A 24,193-nucleotide genomic window follows, 5' to 3' on the forward strand; every position below is an offset into this window, starting at 1 on the left:
AAACACTAGAGTGTTCCGCTTATACCTAACAATGACCTTCACCTTCTAAATAACATGTCACGGCGAAACGGGATCTGACAGATCGGTAGAATTGTAAAAGAGAGAGTGATTTTTCTACACAAGCAAGATGTCATTTAAAACGTTACCTTTACTGTTCATAAATCTAGGCGGGGAAATGATTTACATATTGGATCAGCGATTACGAGCTCAGAATATAGCTGATGAAAAAGCAAAGAAAGGTAAGCCGCTTGATTGGTATGAAATTCATTGAGAGTGATAAAGCGGGCGCAGAAAATCCGAACGTGTAGGCCTACTGGTATGAGTTACCATCGGAAGGCTTGTGACATGTGTAAAATCAGGTGTTTTTTGAACGTGTGTACTTGAACAGATAAAAATATATTTTTCGATTAATCGAACAGACTAGAGTCAGAATTATCATATATGAAACGCGAATTTTTAGTGACCCAGTGCATAGATTGTCATACAAGCTTTGTACATTTGATATGTTATTTACATACTGCATATGTGTTCAAGCAATTAAATGTTGTAAAGGAAGTATTTCCACTTATTTTCCCCATTTCCACCATATTTTGCAGTAGTTGTCTATACATAGTATATGTGGAGAAGGCATTTTAATATCACATGGTAGTATATGGTATCACGAAAGATCAGTATGATATTGGTACATATGTATGCATGACAGTCTTCTACAATTCAGTTAACAATACCTACCCAACAGACATTTTAAAGTACATGTTTAAAGTTGCTTCAGTCTAACTTTAGTGAACCAGCAAAACAAGCCATTGAAATCCTACAATTGGTATATATATCCTAGGTAAGGGATTTCTATTAATTGATAACTTTGTGATCGGTTGTCAAGGGATATGCACACAATTGAGGCAGGGACAGTTGCAATAAGGCTGAAACAAATGACAGACTAGAGAGCAGATTGTGAGATGCTTTGCACCTTTTTTGAATACCTGTTTGGTCCAAGGTTATGTATGGCTCAATAGAAAGTTTGTTGTGCGATGATCCTGACCAGAGTTATTTCCCTAGATTACATAGCAGTTTAGGCTTTAGAAAGATGTTGTTGGTTATTTTCAGAATGTCTATGTGTATTTACTATGAATGTGTAACAGAGGTCATTATTTATTTCAATGCTTCCACTAGTATTTGAACCCGGGACCTCTGGATTCCTAGTTTGACATTCAACCGATTGTGCTAATGAGAAGATCTTTCTAGTTGAGTGGTAAATTGCAGCGAGTATTTACTAGGGTTACAAATGCATGTGTTCATAATGTATTTTATTGTGTGATTATGTTTCATTATCATAAATAATAATACAAACATGAAAATTTCCAAATTGAAATTTGTTGTTCAATGAAGTCCAATTAACATCATGAATGATTTATTGAATGTCTACTAGATGTCAACAGTGATGTTTTACACAAAGACAACAGATCATCCATGATGTCTGAATATGATATGCACTGCATACATTGTATTTACATGTGTTTTGATCATTTCTGATGCTAGATCAAATTTACTGATGAATAAGACAACTTGTGTTCATTTGGGATTATTCTATTCTTAGAATCAAATAAGTTTGTTAAGATGTGAAAATGCAGTAATTGTATAATGAACACATACCCTACATGCAAGAGACTCATCAATTTAAATGAGCATATATGTTATTTTCTCTTAATTCAATTTCACGCATCACTACAGATAAAACGGACATTATGTATGTGCCATCTTTATCTGGAAGTATTGAACCCTATCATTATTAATCATATTCACTTTGTATTTTTATGATTTATAATATATCAAGCAAGTGGATTTTTCACATTTGTTCTCTATTTCATCTCATGATCAAACAAGTTTTGTTTATATCAATCATTCAAAACCATATTAAATACAAACAAGAGTATTTCTCTCTATAGAAATTGTCATGTTGTAAGTGCTTTTCAAGACTTCCTCTTCCATATTTTCTTTACAATTACGTGAATGTTTCTTGTATGACATGAGTTTCACAGATAATGCCTCTGGTGATAATCTGGCAACGGTCATATGACTATAAATATACCGTATAGCTGTATGCTATATACCTGTGGCATGGGCAACTGAACACCGCACATGTTCTTCATGTGGAAACAAAAAAGTCTGGACTAATACAGGAATATTACTATAAAAAATCCATTCCACCCCTAAAAGGTATTTCAAGAACCGAAATTGGAATTTCTGAACTGCTGAGTATAATTAACTTGTGGAAATTGGCTCCCAAAATTTCTGTTTGGATTGTTAGATTTTTGGACTATCAGCTTCGGGTTTATCATAAGATTATCACAAGTCCACTGTATAAAGGTTAGAGGCAAATTTAAAATGTAAATATCTTAGCCAATTCTTGAATCAAGGACTTCCTCTTGCATTTAGAGCTTTTTGAACAACACTAAGGAAAGGCTTTTATGTAAAAATGCAGCAAATCATCTTTCAAGTTCATAGATTGCCAAACTCTGTCTTCATTTTGCACTTAACTGAAATCAAATCCCTAAAACCCTGCATTCCATCAAGGATTTGACTCAAACTCAAGAAATTTATTCAGCCAAAACAAATAATTGATTCCAACATTTTGGTTTACAAGTCCAAAATCTTATTCATGATCAAGACTTTGACTTTTTGAATGTAAACCTTCTGTCTGGGTGCAAACTATTACACTACAAGGACAGATTGATAAATTGTGAGCCTTGTATTGAAGAAGTTAAGGAGGGATGTCCTTTTTCAGCGCTGCTGTTCCCTGACTATTTAAGGCTGTGTACCTAGTCTGATGTGGCACTCTAAAGTAAACAAGGAAAGTAACTTCTGTAAAATGGACAAAATCAGTGGAAGAACACTTAGTCAATATTACAAAATATAGGTTTAGCATCTAAGGATATCCATACTAATAGGGAAGCAACACTAGGGAATGATGTTCATATGCTACAGTGAAGAGGTGGGTGGCAGAATTTAAGCACATAGAGATAAATATCCAGTGCAGTTGGGATTTCACAGGAAAGAGTACATTCCATTCTTACAGAAGATCTTGCAATGAGAAAGCGGATATTTTGGATATTGTAACACAACTGATGAAGAAAGACAATTTTCAACTCATGCCCTGTCCAGACCTTGAACTCACAATCTAGCTACAGCACCAAATCGCCTAGCCAAGAAACTGCTCAACTATTACACCACCACAACATACCCAATAAAGGATGATTGGAAGTTTAGCTGATAGTAATGTTCAAAACTCCTGTCACTTTTTCACTTCAGCAATACATGCAAGTGATATCTTTTGATGTCATTGTAGGCTAGTTCAGTTTTATAGCTAATAAACAAATTTAATGAACCGTGTTTGGTTATTTTTGGTCCCAAAATAAATGAATTTTGCATACAAATTATTTGCAAATTTTCCTTTTACTTCTTTCAACACAGCAGTGGATTGCAATTTCTCACTGTAAATATTTTAGTGACTGTATTCCTTTGATTTAATTCTGTTGTGTTTTGTAAATCCTGTATCATGAGTTGACAACTGACATCTTTATATTAACATTCAAGAAACTTCAAGCACTTAAGAACAGAAACTATTTTCTTGTGGATTGAATCAATCTCTGTAGCTTTAATTAAAAAATGATAGAACAGTATTGTACTAGGCATAGTGAAATATTCCTTAAATATAAATTATGTATGCACTGATAAGAGAGATGGTGTCACTGTAATGTATAGAATGCCTTTACTTTCCTGTCGGTGTTATATGTAAACAAACACAGGTTATACTCTGTACTATGGTCCTGTTTTCTAGACTCCATTAGTCTAACTCAGATCACATAATCTGAGATGCTATTCAAGCACAAAGAGGATACAATAGTAGATACAGGGATAATTATTGGTGTGTGTATTGATCATCACCTGTAGTTAGTTTTATGCTGGCTGTACATTATTAGTGTCAGAGCTGGGTGAGACTTTGTATGCACGACCAAGCAGTAAAAACAGAGAAATGTTGTCACTACAGATTAAATGTACAAGGAATACAAATTTCATTCTACTTGATCTTGAAAAATTAAAAAGTGCAGATTGTCAGAGAATGTCTATATATATGATGTTTGTGAGAATGAAGGGCTTCTTCATGGAGATGTTTTTTCTGCAAATAACAATCAAACCTTGGTACCTATGCCCATAACTGGGTATGTTGATATCGTGTTTGAATTTTAAAGATAACTTCTCTAGACCATTTGGTGACAATTCACTCAAATTGCTATTGATTATCTTTAAGACCAGAAAACGAGATTTTTTTATATTGTATTAGGTAAGGAAGGATTCATTATAAACTTCATTTATTTTACAACAATTGTGGAAGGAAGAATTTTTCACCCATAATATTGAATGGCACAATATCCCAACTTTAAGGAAGAAAGATTTTAATAAACCTTATATTTTGAATATGATGTCTTAATATTTTTAAAAAAATCTAAGTCTACATATATAGATAGGAAAGAGAATGCTTTCTATTTTACAAGTTTGCCAATCGAGCCTTCATCAAACCCCACCTAAATAGGAAAATAGGAAAATCTTGTAAACATTGGGATCGTTTATCTTTTAAATTTGATTTAGGAGAAAGATTCCTTAACCACTCTCCCTAAACCTCTTTCATCAAACCCTTTTAGATTGTAAACAGTTAAGGTAATGTGAATTTAGTTATTGGCAGTTGTGGTCACCTTATTTGTGCATTGTTGTGTATGCATCCTTGCAATCACATACTGCTGCCATACTTATTTACGGTGTGATATTTTGCCATTTAGATTTTCCCAGTAATAGTAAGGAACAAAAAAAAACAAAAAATAAATAGATAAAATAATAATCATTTTAAGGATCTCTCCTTTGACTTTTTCAGTTTTACATGACATCATTGCAACTATGTATCACAAGAGGTTCATGGAGGAATTATTTAAGCCCCAGCCACTGTATTCCAAAAAAGCTATGAGGACAGTGTTTGATCGATTGGCCCATGCATCCATTATGAGGCTAAATGCTGCCAGTATGGACAAAGTAAGTAAAGTATTTATGTAGTTTTGTAGTTTACTATTTTTGTTTGCTGATTAGAGAAAAAAGGCAGACAGGCAACCATCTTGGATTTTGACAACACATTTTTGTTATTGTTATGTAATACATTTAATATTGGATGAATCTTTCTCAAATTTCATAACAATATTCCCCTTGGTTCATAATTGTATTCTTAGATTTTTGGATTGATCAGAACAAATGGCTGCCAGGTGGCCATCTTTGATTTTAATATTGGAAGTTTGTTATAGCTCTTTCTTGAAAAGTGCAGGAGGGATCTTTCTTAAATTTCATTTATATGTTCCCCTTGGTCCCTTGTTGTGTACATTTGATTTTGGGACTGATCAGAGAATAAAATTTGCTGATAAGTGGTCATTTTTTATTTTGGCAATGAAAGTTTGTTATCACAACGTTTTGAGAATACTGGATGGATCTATCTCAAATTTTACACAAACATTTCCTTTAGTTCATAGTTGTGCCTCTTTGATTTTGGGACAGATCAGAAAAACTGAAAATGGTTGAGAACTGATGGCCATCTTGGATTTGGTAGTTTAATATTTCTTGGAGGATTTTATCAAATTTCATTAGTGCAAAAACGGAGGAAAAAAGAAAATAAAATATCCCACTTCTAAAGAAAAGATAAAGATGAAATGTTGGTGGATACCTAGATCTCTCAGGGATCTCTGGTTATATACAGTGTTATATATAATTGTTTGTATAGCCAAAAGTGAAACACTTGATATAACATTTTGTGGAATGTTTGCTGGTATATTCAATTTTTATTTGTTTCTTGATTTTGGAAAAAATGAATCTGTTAGTGAAAATTGCGATACAGTCAGCTAACCTTTCTTTATGATTATAAAAAGAAATCCCTTAGTATTTTTCTATCAAAGCATTAAGTCTCTAAATATTTTTATTTCAGATCACTGTCAAATATATGAGGTTAAAACAATTATCCAAAATTTAATTGGTTACTATGGAGTTTTAAAAAAGTAACATGATAGTCTATAATTTACCTATTAGTATGATTTGCTGTTTTTTTATTAGTAGTGGGATTATAGACAATCGTGCCATATTATATGTACTGAACATTTTCAACTATTAAATCTTGAATAAAAAAGTTCCTAGGTTTTCTTAGGTCACCTGTTACCAAGTCCCAGGGTGCCTATATTCAGTTTGTTTGAATGAATGACTGTGACACATTGTTAAGGACACAGTGTTTGATCAAACATGTTAAAATCTTCGGAAAGCTTCTTCTTTATAACCAAAAGATCCAGTCTATTGATATAGGTTTGTAACATCATTGGATGAAGGGCTACCAAATTTATTAAAATGATTGACCATGACCCACTCTCAATGTCATTAGGGTCAAATATTTTGAGAATTTACAATTCTTCCTTTCAGCAAACAATGGCATGGGTCATGGTATTTATGTGGTAGCATGCTTTAGGAATAGTATTTCAAATTTGCATATGTATTGACGTTATTGTCTGACAAAGTCTGCTTTAAGTGAGTCATTCAGGCCCATTAAGTCTATATCATATATAGGTCTCTATACTCAGATGATCGTTAAGGCTAATGTAAACATTTTTTCAATCACCTACAATGTGCATTCTACCCAGCAATAACTGTCAGTATATAGCAATCAGCTACCTTCAAAACCCGGTTGTTTCTGGTGTGAGGTACTTAACCCTATGGAAATGTTTTGATAAAATCTGATTGAAAGTTAAGCTGACAATGACATATATTGTTGTGGATAAGTTCAGAAAATCATTGTTCCCAGATTATGGCAATATCAAAATAGTGGATATACATGTTAAATAATTTTAATCTTGATGTTGATAGTTGTACCCATTTCATACCTGAATGATTGATGATACTCAAAAGTAGTAGAAAATTAGAGTTTTGATACAGTACATAAATGGTCTGAATCCATTGAAGGTAGAACAATTCAGCTGTTTCTACTTCTTGTTTGAGGGTGGAGCAATTGCTTCATATTGGCTTCCTGTATATTCGGCCATTTTTCATTTAGCTGTCAAGTTGGGACTGTAGTCAACATGTTTTTGTTTACCAGTGTGTTGTTTAAGGAAGAGCAACTACTTTCTGTGTGAGAGTCATTAATGAAAGGCTTTTTATGTTGCTGTTTAATTTCACAATAATCTGGAAATGGAAATCACTGTTTTGAAGAGCTTTGATGTGAAAATCAGATCAGTAAATGAAATTGATGTACATATATTGGAAAATAAACAGTAAGCTTTAAAAAATGACGATGCTAATGTGTAGACTGTGGCCTTTATAGTAATCAATATGTTCTGTACTACAGAGCAGAAAGTCAATCAGTAATAGCCTGAATTCCTTCATCCAATACACAGTGGTCAATAATGACTTGTGACTCCTGTGATTAACCTGACCTGTTGATACTCACGAGTATACTGGAAATCAAAACATGTAAATATTCGTGTATAAAATCAATGCACATAAGGTTTGACATGAATTTGATAGGTGAATATATGAATCAAGTGTTTAGATTTTTCATATTGTCTCGCTCAAATGAAAAATTAATGATGATAAAGAAATTTAAGAACATTATCACATGATAGATTTGATGTTTTGTCTGTTTTATATCTGTTCTTCGATCACTTTTTATATGTGAAATTCTCATTTTACAAAATGAATGTATTAGATTGCATTGTTTAAGCAGAGCTACAGTGTTGTTGTCCTGATTGAGTGGGTTGAGTCCTAACGTACACTGTAGGCTATTTGAACAAAACAATCATGCAGTCATTTATCGTATAGCCTCATAATTTTTACATATTTTCAGAGATAATAAACTCTTTTTAAGATTCTGTATTTTTTTTCCAGCTTTATGACTTGATGACAATGGCATTTAAATTTCAAGTGTCTCTTAGTCTGCGCCCCAAAGACATAATCCTTGCCACCCTCAACCACATAGATGCAATAAAGGGCCTGCTGGATGGTGCTCCTCATGTACAACAACAAGTGGACTATGTCTACCGGCTTCTTATAGAGGTAATATTCTTCACACTTCACTCCTCAAATTTAACTCCGAACCACAGATGTGCTCTGGAACCCAAATCTCTTCGAATTCAATCTCACTTCATCTTGCTGGTGTGATCACTCTCAAGGCACCCTCAGGTCTTGACTGTGCCTATCCACTGGTCTTAAGAATACATTGTACATCAGATGGATAGAATTTACTAGCTTTATTCTTCTTTGTTAGTTTTCATATTAGCTCAGTCCTCATCCACCTATACACCTGCACTCAACCTCAATATGATATTTAGCTAAAGCACAATCTTAAACTGCACCAATGCCATACCATTACATCCTCTGACCTCACAAACACCAAAACACAACCTTAGACTACATCAAGACCACAACAACACACAACCTCATACTACAACTACAACACACAACCTCAAACAACACCAACACCACAACGACACCAACACCATAACACACAACCTGTAACCACTCTAACACCACATAAACACACGACCTCAGATCACACCAATTCCCTCACATCATTAACCTACACCAACACACAACCTCAAACCACACTAACATGGATGGAAAGTATGTTATAAAGTAGAGAGTATTATGTGGTAATCATATGGTCCCATTACTTACTTCCATGTGTACGAGTGTGTACACATACAGGTGATATGATATAAGGTATACATACAAGTGATAGGTTTAAACATACACATACAGATGATAAGTTTTAACATACATGTACAGGTGATATACAGGTGATAAGTTTTAAAATACACATACAGGTGATAAGTTTTAACGTACACAAACACATGATAAGTCTTAACATACACATACAGGTTATAAGTTTTAACATACACATACAGGTGATAAGTTTTAACATACACATACAGGTGATAAGTTTTAACGTACACAAACACATGATAAGTTTTAACATACACATACAGGTGATAAGTTTTAACATACACATACAGGTGATAAGTTTTAACATACACGTACAGGTGATATACAGGTGATAAGTTTTAAAATACACATACAGGTGATAAGTTTTAACGTACACAAACACATGATAAGTCTTAACATACACATACAGGTTATAAGTTTTAACATACACATACAGGTGATAAGTTTTAACATACACATACAGGTGATAAGTTTTAACGTACACAAACACATGATAAGTTTTAACATACACATACAGGTGATAAGTTTTAACATACACATACAGGTGATTAGTTTTACTACCGATGAAGGGAAGGTGTGAACGTTTCAAGTACTGTAGTACTGAACAAAGTATTGATAGTATTGTACTGAAGTACTTCACCAATCGAATTCCTTAAATTTATGCAACAAGCTCTCTGATTGGCAGAGCCAAGTCTAGATCGATTGTGGGTGGAGCCAGGTGAAAAAATACTGTGCAGACATCGGCATTTTACAAACACTCGACTGTCGCGAGAGGTTAATTGGAAGAGTCCAAGTCACAGGTGGCTTCAGATCAGACCTAATTGGGTTGTCCCATTTGTTTCGTTCTACACCCAATGATACCTTGCTTTTCCATCGATGGTACAACGAGAAAACGAAAGTTACTCAGTACTAAACTAATTTACGTACAAAATATATATCAACAGGTTAGATCACTGGGACCGGAGAATTCATAACATCTTAACAGTGAATATAGTCATATAGTCATTCTGTACTAGTTTTATTTATTTATTTATTTTTTTGAAAGGGGGGGGGGTAGGGTTGGCTCAAAATATTTCGGTTTAAGCCCAAGCTCTATTATATGTAGCAAAGAATTACGAATTACCTGGGACCTCCTGATATATGCCGATAATTTATACTGCATTAAAAAATAAAGGAATTCTGTGGTCCCATATATTTTTTATTTTATTTTTTATCTTTCCATCGAAAATTATACATATCCGCAACATGTGAAAAAACTTTGAAGTTGGTTGGGCGGAATATCTAGAGCATTTACTACTGCAAGTTCCAGAAATTCTGACACAAGTCGGGTATTTGCCCGAAGCCTCTGTCTCATGACATTGAATACATATTCAGTTACGTTGTATTCCGGGGAATAAGGCGGCTGAAAAACCAGGGACACGCCATATTCTTTCAGCATATTTCTTAAAATGCGCTCTCCCTGTCTATGGTGATGGAATCCACAATTATCCATCACAACCACATCGCCTTGTACAAAAACAGGATTCCCCATATCGTTCGTATCGGACATAATTTTGTCAAAGAAAATTTTGCGTACTGTTGCCGTCGTCGGACATTTTTCCAGTGATTACTTAGTAATTGTTATGTAACTGATAGTGTACATTAACTCCGCCTACCGGAACAAATTGGGTGTCAGATCAACTATTCAGGTTGTCTAAACTCCGCCCCCGACCAATCACAGAGGTCGTTGTATACTTGACTCGATTATTTGAATACTTCAATACAATAGTATCAATACTTTGTTCAATACTATAGTAAGTGTGTCGTTCACACCTTCCCTTCATTGGTAGTAACATACACATACAGGTGATCAGTTTTAACGTACACAACCAGGTGATAAGTTTTAACATACACAAACAGGTGATAAGTTTTAACATACACATACAGGTGATAAGTTTTACACATACAGGTGATAAGTTTTAACATACGCATACAGGTGATAAGTTTTAACATACACATACAGGTGATAAGATTTAACATACACATACAGGTGATAAGTTTTAACATACACATACAGGTGATAAGTTTTAACATACACATACAGGTGATAAGTTTTAACATACACATACAGGTGATAAGATTTAACATACACATACAGGTGATAAGTTTTAACATACACATACAGGTGATAAGATTTAACATACACATACAGGTGATAAGTTTTAACATACACATACAGGTGATAAGTTTTAACATACACATACAGGTGATAAGTTGTAACATACACATACAGGTGATAAGTTTTAACATACACATACAGGTGATAAGTTTTAACGTACACAAAGCGGTAATATGACATAAGGTATACATACAGGTGATAAGTTTTAACGTACACAAAGCGGTGATATGACATAAGGTATACATACAGGTAATAAGTTTCAACGTACACTTACAGATGATAGGCTATAAAGTACACATACACACAATGTGCTGTAAAGTTCATGTACACACACCGGTGGTTGGCTACAACGTATATATACTGGTAGTGCTATAAAAATGACAAATCAAATACTACTAACATGTCAAGAAAATCATAATCCAAACTCAAATTGAATAAAACTTGAAAAATATGAACAAAACAAAGATTTACGACAGCACACACCATGAAATTCAAAGGAAAACAACATAAGCAACAACAGAACCAAAATGTATACTCTTATCAAGCACCAAACATATCCAACTTCATATTTACCAATGAGATCATTACAAGATGTATACATGCAGGTTGTGTGCTATGTCAGTAAACTTATACTTATGAAAGATATTTACTTCATTTTACAGACATTTGGGTCTCTGTCACTGGGAGAGTTCCAGCTTATACGCCAAACACTCTTAAACTTCTTCCAAGACATGCATATAAGAGTAAGTTGCTTTATTTTATTACTGTAAAAACTTTCAGTTCAGTTAATTAATACAATGATTCTCAGGTCAAGTGATTTTTTTCTGTTTCAAATGTTGGATATAAAGTCTAAGCAGGTAGGATTAAATATTGATCACAATATCAGCCAAGTTAATTACATTATACAGCTATTCATTAAAATAGTATTTCATTGATCAATATGCTTCTTCAGTATTAAGACTATTTAACAGAATTGGGAAAGTTAAAATGCTCTTCCTAATAATAAAGATCTCTGGTGTTCTGTAGATGAAATTATGAGAATCAAAGTGCAGCACTTTGTATGTAGTGAAAAAATAACTTATCCTTCTTTTTTTAAATGTATCCCTGCAGCAGACAAGTCAGCTGGCATTCTTCCAATGTTTTTAATTAATTTCTCATCAATATTTTAAATATTGATCAGATTAAATGAGATCAGTTCCACTTCAAAAAATCTTAACAAGCGTATTTTGATCTTGTAAACAGGTATCTATATTCTTAAAAGAAAAAGTACAGAGTAGTAATGGTAGATTTGTATTACCGACCAGTGGAACATTACCATATGGAACAGAATCTCCTGGTGTTATAAGGTGAGTTTGAACTTATAGGGGTCAAGATCATGATTAGTAGGAGGTATGATGTTAGCAGGGGATGTGACAATAACTGATTGGGTACCTGATGGTAACTGGCAGGAGACAAAAATGATAACTGGTTGGTGATGATGACTGGTAGGGAACCTGATGGTAACTAGTAGGGGATGCAACAGTAACTGGTAGGGACCTGATGGTAACTGGTAGGGGATGTGACGGTAACTGGTAGGTAACTTGATGGTAACTGGTAGGGGATGTGACAGTAACTGGTAGGGACCTGATGGTAACTGGTGGGGGATGTGACAGTAACTGGTAAGGGACCTTATGGTAACTGGTAGGGGGATGCAACAGTAACTGGTAGGGACCTGATGGTAACTGGTAGGGGATGTGATGGTAACTGGTAGGTAACCTGACTGTAACTGGTAGGGACCTGATGGTAACTGTTAGGGGATGTGACATTAACTGGTAAGGGACCTTATGGTAACTGGTAGGGGATGTAACAGTACCTGGTAGGGACCTGATGGTAACTGGTAGGGGATGTGACAGTAACTGGTAGGGACCTGATGGTAACTGGTAGGGGATGTGACGTCAGCTGGAAGGGACCAGATGGTAACTGGAAGGGGATGTGACAGTAACTGGTAGGAACCTGATAGTAACTGGTAGCAATATGACAGTAACTGGTTGATAATATGATGGTGATTGGAAGGGGACCTGAATGTAACTGGTGGGGAACCTGATGGTAACTGGTAGAGGACCTGATAGTAACTGGTAGGGGATGTAACAGTACCTGGTTGATAATATGATGGTGATTGGAAGGGGACCTGAATGTAACTGGTGGGGAACTTGATGGTAACTGGTCTGGAATGTGACAGTGACTGGTAGGGGATGTGATGGTAGCTGGAAGAGAACCTGATTATAATTGGTAAGGGATGTGACAGTAACTGGTAGGGGACCTTATGTTGACCAGTAGGGGATGTGACAGTAACTGGTAGGGGACCTTATGTTGACCAGTAGGGGATGTGACAGTAACTGGTAGGGGACCTTACGTTGACCAGTAGGGGATGTGATAGTAACTAGTAGGGTACCTTATGTTTACCAGTATGGGATGTTAAAGTAACTAGTAGATGACCTAATGTTTGAACAGTAGGGGCTGTTTTAGTAACTGTTAGGGAACCTTATGTTGACCAGTAGGGGATGTGATAGTAACTGATAGGGTACTTAATGATGACCAGTAGGGGATGTTATAGTAACTAGTAGGGGACCTTATGTTGACCAGTAGGGGATGTGATGGTAACTAGTAGGGGACCTTATGTTGACCAGTAGGGAATGTTGTAGTAACTGGTAGGGAACCTTATGTTGACCAGTAGGGAATGTTGTAGTAACTGGTAGGGGACCTTATGTTGACCAGTAGGGAATGTTAAAGTAACTAGTAGATGACCTAATGTTTGAACAGTAGGGGCTGTTTTAGTAACTGTTAGGGAACCTTATGTTGACCAGTAGGGGATGTGATAGTAACTGATAGGGTACTTAATGATGACCAGTAGGGGATGTTATAGTAACTAGTAGGGGACCTTATGTTGACCAGTAGGGGATGTGATGGTAACTAGTAGGGGACCTTATGTTGACCAGTAGGGAATGTTGTAGTAACTGGTAGGGAACCTTATGTTGACCAGTAGGGAATGTTGTAGTAACTGGTAGGGGACCTTATGTTGACCAGTAGGGAATGTTAAAGTAACTAGTAGATGACCTAATGTTTGAACAGTAGGGGCTGTTTTAGTAACTGTTAGGGAACCTTATGTTGACCAGTAGGGGATGTGATAGTAACTGATAGGGTACTTAATGATGACCAGTAGGGGATGTTATAGTAACTAGTAGGGGACCTTATGTTGACCAGTAGGGGATGTGATGGTAACTAGTAGGGGACCTTATGTTGACCAGTAGGGAATGTTGTAGTAACTGGTAGGGAACCTTATGTTGACCAGTAGGGAATGTTGTAGTAACTGGTAGGGGACCTTATGTTGACCAGTAGGGAATGTTGTAGTAACTGGTAGGGTACCTAATGATGACCAGTTGGGGATGTTGTAGTAACTGGTAGGGAACCTTATGTTCACCAGTAGGGAATGTTGTAGTAACTGGTAGGGGACCTTATGTTGACCAGTAGGGAATGTTGTAGTAACTGGTAGGGAACCTTATGTTGACCAGTAGGGAATGTTGTAGTAACTGGTAGGGTACCTAATAATGACCAGTTGGGGATGTTGTAGTAACTGGTAGGGACCTTATGTTGACCAGTAGGGAATGTTGTAGTAACTGGTAGGGGACCTTATGTTGACCAGTAGGGAATGTTGTAGTAACTGGTAGGGTACCTAATGATGACCAGTAGGGGATGTTGTAGTAACTGGTAGGGAACCTTATGTTCACCAGTAGGGAATGTTGTAGTAACTGGTAGGGGACCTTATGTTGACCAATAGGGAATGTTGTAGTAACTGGTAGGGTACCTAATGATGACCAGTAGGGAATGTTGTAGTAACTGGTAGGGTACCTAATGATGACCAGTAGGGGATGTTGTAGTAACTGGTAGGGTACCTAATGATGACCAGTTGGGGATGTTGTAGTAACTGGTAGGGTACCTTATGATGACCAGTAGGGGATGTTGTAGTAACTGGTAGGGTACCTAATGATGACCAGTTGGGGATGTTGTAGTAACTGGTAGGGACCTTATGTTGACCTGTAGGGAATGTTGTAGTAACTGGTAGGGGACCTTATGTTGACCAGTAGGGAATGTTGTAGTAACTGGTAGGGTACCTAATGATGACCAGTAGGGGATGTTGTAGTAACTGGTAGGGTACCTAATGATGACCAGTAGGGGATGTTGTAGTAACTGGTAGGGACCTTATGTTGACCAGTAGGGAATGTTGTAGTAACTGGTAGAGGACCATATGTTGACCAGTAGGGAATGTTGTAGTAACTGGTAGGGGACCTTATGATGACCAGTAGGGGATATTGTAGTAACTGGTAGGGGACCTTATGTTGACCAATAGGGAATGTTGTAGTAACTGGTAGGGGACCTTATGTTGACCAGTAGGGAATGTTGTAGTAACTGGTAGGGGACCTTATGTTGACCAGTAGGGAATGTTGTAGTAACTGGTAGGGTACCTAATGATGACCAGTAGGGGATGTTGTAGTAACTGGTAGAGGACCTTATGTTTGACCAGTAAAGGATGTGCTATTTCTGCTGTTTTTAACCTTGTTATGACCTAGAACGTATTAACCATGCCACGTAGATTTCTAAGATACAGATGATTTGATATTCATTGTCTGTTATATAGCTGTTTGAAAGAAGTTTGAAATGAGAGAAATGATAATAATTAATAATAATTGTATAATATATATATGATAATTAATTAATGATACAGAACAAAAATTGTGGTAGGCAGTATGCATTAATATCTCTTATGTCCTGATGATAACTCAGTTGTGAAAATGATGGTTGTTGATATAAGAGTCTGATCAATAACTAGAATGTGCCAGGATTTTTTTATCTTTTATCATACCTTTTGTAGTCTCAAGTAACATTGTTGACTTCTCTGATACAATCTGAATGACTGTATTGTTGTAAAAAGCCTAATGAGGACACGATCAATCAGGTAGTAATAGTCTGGCACATCCTTGTTCAGCCATTATACCTTGATAATGCTATTGATCAATGGTTCCTGGCCTCATCAAATGGATAATATCACAAGGACTTTCATTTTCATTACTGCAGACATGGCAAGATCCATAAGAGGCTTTGGTATAGGTGTGCACTTTTATCTCATCATCACCATCATCATTATAGAATTGTGTACCTCTGTTCAGTACATAAGAATTAGATGAATGAATGTCTTTGTTACATAAATCAATGAAAATAATGTGTATATAGATGGAGTTAACAGGTTATGACTGACTTCAGTCACATCCAATAGAAATTTAATAAGTGATTTACTATAACCTGATAACCAGCTCTCTGCCAATAACATATGATATCATATTTAGTTTGATATTTATATATATATATAGCCAAGACACTTTCTTATTTACTTTTTTTGGTTTTTAGGTCATCTTACCCAAAGAGTTTCTATATATAGTTGGTGATATTCATTGTAATTTTAATTTGACTATATTTGCAGTCATTGAAGTAAGTGTAAAATTATGATATAAGTAAACATGCTTACAGTGAATAGAAGTCCTTGGAAATGTACATGTCACCTACCTGTATTCATGGACACCAATGATAGAAATTTAATCATCATGAAATAAGCCAAACTGAAACAACCACAAAAAATTGGCCTTGAGAAATAAAACAATTATATATTATATAATACAGATATCAGATGTCTTTCAATAGTACATAGTCAACAGAAAAGTAAATGACCATGTTTGATATTGCTCAAACACAGTTGTATTAACTGGTAATTACCAGCACTCAGGGACAAATGTATTTGAACTAATGAAAAGGTGTTTAAATGATTATGTTTTATTACATAACCATAGAAAATTCACACAAATAAAAATTTAAATAACACTTAAAAAATACTTTACAGTACTGTACTACTAAACATTTAGAAGACAACTACTGATAGAGATCTGCGACAGTTCTGATGGTTTGGGTATGATATTGATCTGTGTTGTCTAATTATCCATTAGTCATGTATAGACAGGTAATTAGTTTGAGGAAGTGACTGAATTTAACGCCTTGTTTTTGTGACTAGAATTTAACCAGGCGATTTAGGAACACCATGATTATAGTAGTTGGTTCTTAATTCTGCTAAGTTGTGTAATACTTAGGCAAACATAAAGAATTATTGCATTGTTTTCCAGAAAAATGTTATGAGTTGTAGAATATATAGAGTATATGTCATTTTTGTGCTAAAATTCTGGTTCATTATGAGTTATGATCCATTTTCTCTAAGGCAGAGTAGATATGGAAATCATAATATTGATAAATATTTTAAAACACTGCTCCTTTTGAAACAGTTAAACATATGTCTATGAGGAATCCCTTGTTACATTATATGTGTGAGGTATCTCTCTTGACATTATCTTAATGGGAATGGGGTACTTCTTGGTACATTATGTGTGCGAGGTACCTCTTGGGACGTTATGTGTATGAGGTATCCCTTGGGATATTTATATGTATGAGGTATCCCTTGGAATGTTATGTGTGTGAGGTATCCCATAGGACATTATGTGTATGAGGTATCCCTTGGGATGTTATGTGTATGAGGTATCCCTTGGGACGTTATGTGCATGAGGTATCTCTTGGGACGTTATGTGTGCGAGGTACCTCTTGGGACGTTATGTGTGTGAGGTACCTCTTGGGATGTTATGTGTATGAGGTATCCCTTGGGACGTTATGTGCATGAGGTATCTCTTGGGACGTTATGTGTGCGAGGTACCTCTTGGGACGTTATGTGTGTGAGGTATCCCTTGGGATGTTATGTGTGTGAGGTATCCCTTGGTACATCATGTGTATGAGGTATCCCTTGGGATGTTATGTGTGTGAGGTATCTCTTGGGACATTATGTGTATGAGGTACCTCTTGGGACATTATGTGTATGAGGTACCTCTTGCGACATTATTTGTGTGAGGTATCCCTTGGGATGTTATGTGTATGAGGTATCCCTTGGGATGTTATGTGTATGAGGTACCTCTTGGGACCTTATGTGTATGAGGTATCCCTTGGGATGTTACGTGTGTGAATTATCCCTTGGGACTTAATGTGTGTGAGGTATCCCTTGGAATGTTATGTGTGTGAGGTATCCCTTAGGACATTATGTGTATGAGGTATCCCTTAGGATGTTATGTGTATGAGGTATCCCTTAGGACATTATGTGTGTGAGGTATCCCTTAGGACATTATGTGTATGAGGTATCCCTTGGGACGTTATGTGTTTGAGGTATCCCTTGGGACGTTATGTGTATGAGGTATCTCTCTTGACATTATGTTGATATGGAGGTATATTTGATACAGGACATTAGGGGCATATATATCATTAGGGACATATTTGATACAAGAGGTATTGTTAGGGACATATTTGATACAAGAGGTATCATTAGGGACATATTTGATGTAAGAGGTATCCCTTGGACATATGTTATGTGTGATGAGGTATACCTTAGGGACATATTTGATGAGGTATCATTAGGGTGTGAGGTATCCCTTAGGGACATATTTGATACAAGAGGTATCCCTTAGGGACATATTTGATGTGTGAGGTATCCATATTTGATTGTGACATATTTGATATGTGAGGTATCCATTAGGGACATATTTGATACAAGAGGTATTCATTAGGGACATATTTGTACAAGAGGTATCATTAGGGACATATTTGATGTGTGAGGTATCATTAGGGACATATTTGATGTATGAGGTATCATTAGGGACATATTTGATGTATGAGGTATCATTAGGGACATATTTGATACAAGAGGTATCATTAGGGACATATTTGATACAAGAGGTATTGTTAGGGACATATTTGATACAAGAGGTATCATTAGGGACATATTTGATACAAGAGGTATCATTAGGGACATATTTGATGTATGAGGTATCATTAGGGACATATTTGATGTATGAGGTACCATTAGGGACATATTTGATACAAGAGGTATCATTAGGGACATATTTGATGTATGAGGTACCATTAGGGACATATTTGATACAAGAGGTATTGTTAGGGACATATTTGATACAAGAGGTATCATTAGGGACATATTTGATACAAGAGGTATCATTAGGGACATATTTGATACAAGAGGTATTGTTAGGGACATATTTGATACAAGAGGTATCATTAGGGACATATTTGATGTATGAGGTATCATTAGGGACATATTTGATACAAGAGGTATCATTAGGGACATATTTGATACAAGAGGTATCATTAGGGACATATTTGATACAAGAGGTATCATTAGGGACATATTTGATACAAGAGGTATCATTAGGGACATATTTGATACAAGAGGTATCATTAGGGACATATTTGATACAAGAGGTATCATTAGGGACATATTTGATACAAGAGGTATTGTTAGGGACATATTTGATGTATGAGGTATCATTAGGGACATATTTGATGTATGAGGTACCATTAGGGACATATTTGATACAAGAGGTATCATTAGGGACATATTTGATACAAGAGGTATCATTAGGGACATATTTGATACAAGCGGTATCATTAGGGACATATTTGATACAAGAGGTATCATTAGGGACATATTTGATACAAGAGGTATCATTAGGGACATATTTGATACAAGAGGTATCATTAGGGACATATTTGATACAAGCGGTATCATTAGGGACATATTTGATACAAGAGGTATCATTAGGGACATATTTGATACAAGAGGTATAATTAGGGACATATTTGATGAATGAGGTATCATTAGGGACATATTTGATACAAGAGGTATCATTAGGGACATATTTGATACAAGAGGTATCATTAGGGACATATTTGATACAAGAGGTATCATTAGGGACATATTTGATACAAGAGGTATTGTTAGGGACATATTTGATACAAGAGGTATTGTTAGGGACATATTTGATACAAGAGGTATCATTAGGGACATATTTGATACAAGAGGTATCATTAGGGACATATTTGATACAAGAGGTATCATTAGGGACATATTTGATACAAGAGGTATTGTTAGGGACATATTTGATGTATGAGGTATCATTAGGGACATATTTGATACAAGCGGTATCATTAGGGACATATTTGATACAAGAGGTATTGTTAGGGACATATTTTATGTATAAGGTACCTTTCCTTGGAAAAGACAATTGAGTTTTGTATGATTATAGGTAGATATGTGTTACCATGCTAACATATTTACTGCAATATACTGCTGAGTTAGAGAGAACTTTCTTAAGCCAGGAGTGCAGGTTTGAATCCTGGAGGCATTAAAATAAATGATGACCTCTGTTACACATGCATGATCACCTGTTATCATTGGTCAAGATCGAATTTAGACAGATCTTCCTGAGTTGAAGACAAGCTTCATTGTACAGTTTGGGATGATTAAAATTAATCAATGGTATTTTATGTATCACTTAATGATACATACAACAAAACAAAAAAAAACAAAAAAAAGGGAATAATTCAAATATCACAGGTAAATCATATGTGAGACAGCAGGTATTAAGAAAAAGTATTACAGCCTTGTCATTGTCTCATCAAACAACATTTACCTTTCTAAAATGTTAGGAAAAGGGACCATAGATATGTAATGGAATCAGGGATACAGTGTGTTACCTGTAACATCTATTTAGTGATAACATAGCTGATTGTTACTTGTTTATTTTCAGACGCTATGAAGCCAATGGTTCTGTTAACACCAGCCATTTCCCAGTGAATGGAAACTTTATTCCTGCTTTACAGGAAGGGTCCTTTGACATCAAAGGGAGCCGGGTCACAAAATTAGGAACAAATATGTAAGGAAGAAAACAAATCTATATTACAATATCAATTTTTCAAGCACATAGCACCATGATGCTTTCTATTTTCATTAATCTGAAGAAATGGCTGTCTGATGGTAAGAAGTTTTGAAAAATATTTGTTCAAGTAATAGAACTCATCAATAATTGCCTCATCAAGGCTATTGATTAAAGATTGGGACACATTGATCTGAAATATGTTATACTTTGAATGAAACTTTTATAATTTGTCTCCACATAACCATCTTAGAACATCAATTTCAATATCCAAAGTGTATGTACCTTACTGATGACATGAAAGATGTAAACATGAAATATGATCAAAGATCGGTTTTGATGTTTAGGTACAGTGTGGTAAGAACAGTGGAAACAATGAGTTCAGGGGCACCAAGACAACAGACCAATGTAGTATCTGATATTGTAAGTATTCTATTGGTGACATCATCTTATTTTACAAAACACAAGGCTCATTTAGTCACTGATATTGTAAGTCTTCAGTTGGGCTCATCCTGTCACCGTACAAAACAGTGAACCAGAAAGTCTATCTATTTGTTGGTGACGTCATGTCATAGTACAAAGCATATAGATCTTAATTGGCAGTTGTAGGCATTTATATCTGATGTGTCAGGGACACTGGTTAAACATCAATAATGCTGGTTAATGTGTTTGTAGTGTAATAGTGATCACATGTAATCTGTTACAGATTAGTTTACATTTGACCTCATGTTGTGTTCACAGGAATCCAACACCCCTGATCCTTTAGCCAAAGCTCAGCTAGATCTCCTCAGCACCCTTATTGGAGGCAGAAAATCAGCCTCCAAGCAAGAGATTCGACTTAATCTGTTTAATAATGACAAAGAGGAGGAGTAAGTTGCCAATGTTACAGATGTTGTTCTGTTGTTTTACATATCATTGTGATACATTGTATCAAAAAATTCCAGTACTCGATGCTTATTGGTAAATTAATCACATGTTGTACATCTGTGTTTGAGGAAACATTTCCTCCAGTTTGATGAGTATATACCCAAGATGCGAGTAGCCCAGTTTCATATGATACATCATACTCTACATGTATATATTTGTGTTATTTAAACAGTATGTTTCCATAGATGATTATTGTGTTAAAAAACAATAAAAAATAAGACAATATCAAATAGTATGTGTACCTAATAATGACAAACACATTGAGTCCTACATTGATGAAGCAGATGTCAACATATTGATAAACACATCTGTTTATTACAGTAAGGATAACTTATGTGGTCTTATGATCTTATGTAAACATCGTTCCTAAAATTCCATTTGGTTATGCTATATATATCTGTACTCTCATAACAGGTATTATGCTTAAAAACTTCTTTCACCTTGGATGTATTTTATTTAAATATGTTTTGTTTTTGTTTCCTAGTGATGCGGCTATGGCTGCCATGAAACCTATAGAAATGGCTGAATCCAAAGTGGTTAAAATTGATGCCTCTAAGGTTTGTTAACATTTCATTTTTGGTTGCATGGGTCTCCCTTCATATATATACTTTTCTTGTACTTTGTGTATCTATATCAAATATTGTTAAGTTTTAATATTTTACTTACTGCATTTCTTTGACAAAACCCCATATCTGGTAATAAGCCAACAAATATCTATTGGTGTTCAGAAGATTGAATTACCGACAAATTATGCTACATGTTGTCATATAAAATTCCTAGCCCCTACTTTGAGTCAGAGGTTATGTATTGGCCCCCTGGGCTTGTTTCAGATAGTATGGTATTAAATGTATTTATACTCACCTTCAATCAAAAGATAATGGAATAAAGAATAATGGTTTAAGTACATAAAACATGCAGTTTACTGATGCTGTACTCAGTATAGCCAAATCAGAGGATTTCATTAAGTTCACATCATATTGGCCTTATCAAGATCTTCACAGATTGGGAGGCAGTGCTACCTGGTAGAACCCATTTTAATGGGTTGTTACCAAGTATGAGATGACTGCTGCTTTGGAACAATGTGTATCATTGACATAATTTTTCATGTTTTGAAATAATTGAAATTTTTCAAAACTACTGTCATAATTGTTTTTGTTACAGAAACAGAGAGGTGCAGAGTTGAATAAAATAATGGGTGAACTCAATGTCCAGGAGAGCGCATCTCATGACGATGATCTGCTAGACCTGATGGACAGTGCATAACTCTCTCACAATAGTGCCTCTCTTTGATCTCACAAACCTTTCATCTCTTGCTCTGTTATATGTGGGATACCTGGTATTTGAATAAAAAATCTAGAAATATTTAACTGTTATTTGGTAACAGTTGCTATTGGTCAAATGTAAAACCAAATTTTAGTGTATTTTGATTAAGATGTAATTATTGTATGACATTTGAAATGTTTAAAAATGTTGGTTTAATTCACATTGTTTCAGGGAATTATTTCCCAAAATGGTTTGTTAAATATAAAGGTCTTAATACAGTGCATGTGTATTAACTGTATTTCAGTGTAACTAAATTATGTATGTACTTGTTTAGAACTCTGAAACATGTTCGCATTTCTTTTTATGACAGTATTGAACCTTCTAACAATTTAGAAAAAAAAAACATTAAAGTTACAGACCTATCTATTACTGTTGGTCTAGATACCTGATGTTTTGTGTTCAATAACTTCCCTGAGATTATCTTTGATTGTGGCACTACTAGAAGATGTTAATGTTTAATGGCGAAGCAAGCTATCATGTCTTTGAATAAATCATCCACCAAAAAATATATAGGAACATGTGATTCATTGAAATTGGTAAGAGCAAGTTTTTTTCTTATTAAGCATTCTAATGATGTTTGCTATCCTTAACAGTCACATTCTAATGATGTTTGCTATCCTTAACAGTCACATTCTAATGATGTTTGCTATCCTTAACAGTCACATTCTAATGATGTTTGCTATCCTTAACAGTCACATTCTAATGATGTTTGCTATCCTTAACAGTCACATTCTGATGATTTTGACGTATATAAATGCTGAATTTTGATTCTAAATATTATTTAAAGATCATTCTGTAAAATTAGTACATGTGAATAGCTGCTATACATGTAGTAGCACAGTTTAGCTTCAGCACTGCTAGACAAACAGTAGAATCACTGACTAATCATGATGAGTTTTGTTGTTTTGATGTGTGAGTAGTGCCATATTCTTCAGTGAAGCTAGGTAATTACTTGCTCCTACGAGAATTTAAGTTCACAATTTCAAATTTATGGTATTGTTGTTATTTTTAGAAATCTGATTGCTTTGACAGAAGAGGAGAAAAAAAAAGTAAAAAAAATTAATACAAAAATAAGTCTTATTTCACTGTAGTGTATCTTAATCTTTTTTTTTTACATAATCAAAAGTAATTTACCACACATCCAAAGAAACAG

The 24,193-nt window shown here is 35.1% G+C and overlaps 1 protein-coding gene across 1 annotated transcript; it reads left to right on the top strand.

Annotated features, from left to right (window-relative positions):
• The first annotated feature begins 81 nt into the window (after positions 1-81).
• On the top strand, positions 82-23,161 carry LOC132556722 (protein OSCP1-like). Its single transcript, XM_060221164.1, has 10 exons — positions 82-239; positions 4,925-5,079; positions 7,954-8,121; positions 11,611-11,691; positions 12,191-12,294; positions 20,665-20,790; positions 21,138-21,213; positions 21,532-21,659; positions 22,202-22,274; positions 22,879-23,161. The coding sequence occupies exons 1-10, from the start codon at positions 128-130 to the stop codon at positions 22,978-22,980; spliced, it is 1,125 nt and encodes a 374-aa protein (XP_060077147.1). The 5' UTR covers positions 82-127; the 3' UTR covers positions 22,981-23,161.
• The last annotated feature ends 1,032 nt before the right edge of the window (positions 23,162-24,193 follow it).

Source organism: Ylistrum balloti, unplaced genomic scaffold (assembly GCF_031769215.1).
Source record: "Ylistrum balloti isolate Yb309-2 unplaced genomic scaffold, AGI_CSIRO_Ybal_v1 Utg370586, whole genome shotgun sequence".
In the NCBI taxonomy this organism is placed as follows: domain Eukaryota; kingdom Metazoa; phylum Mollusca; class Bivalvia; order Pectinida; family Pectinidae; genus Ylistrum; species Ylistrum balloti.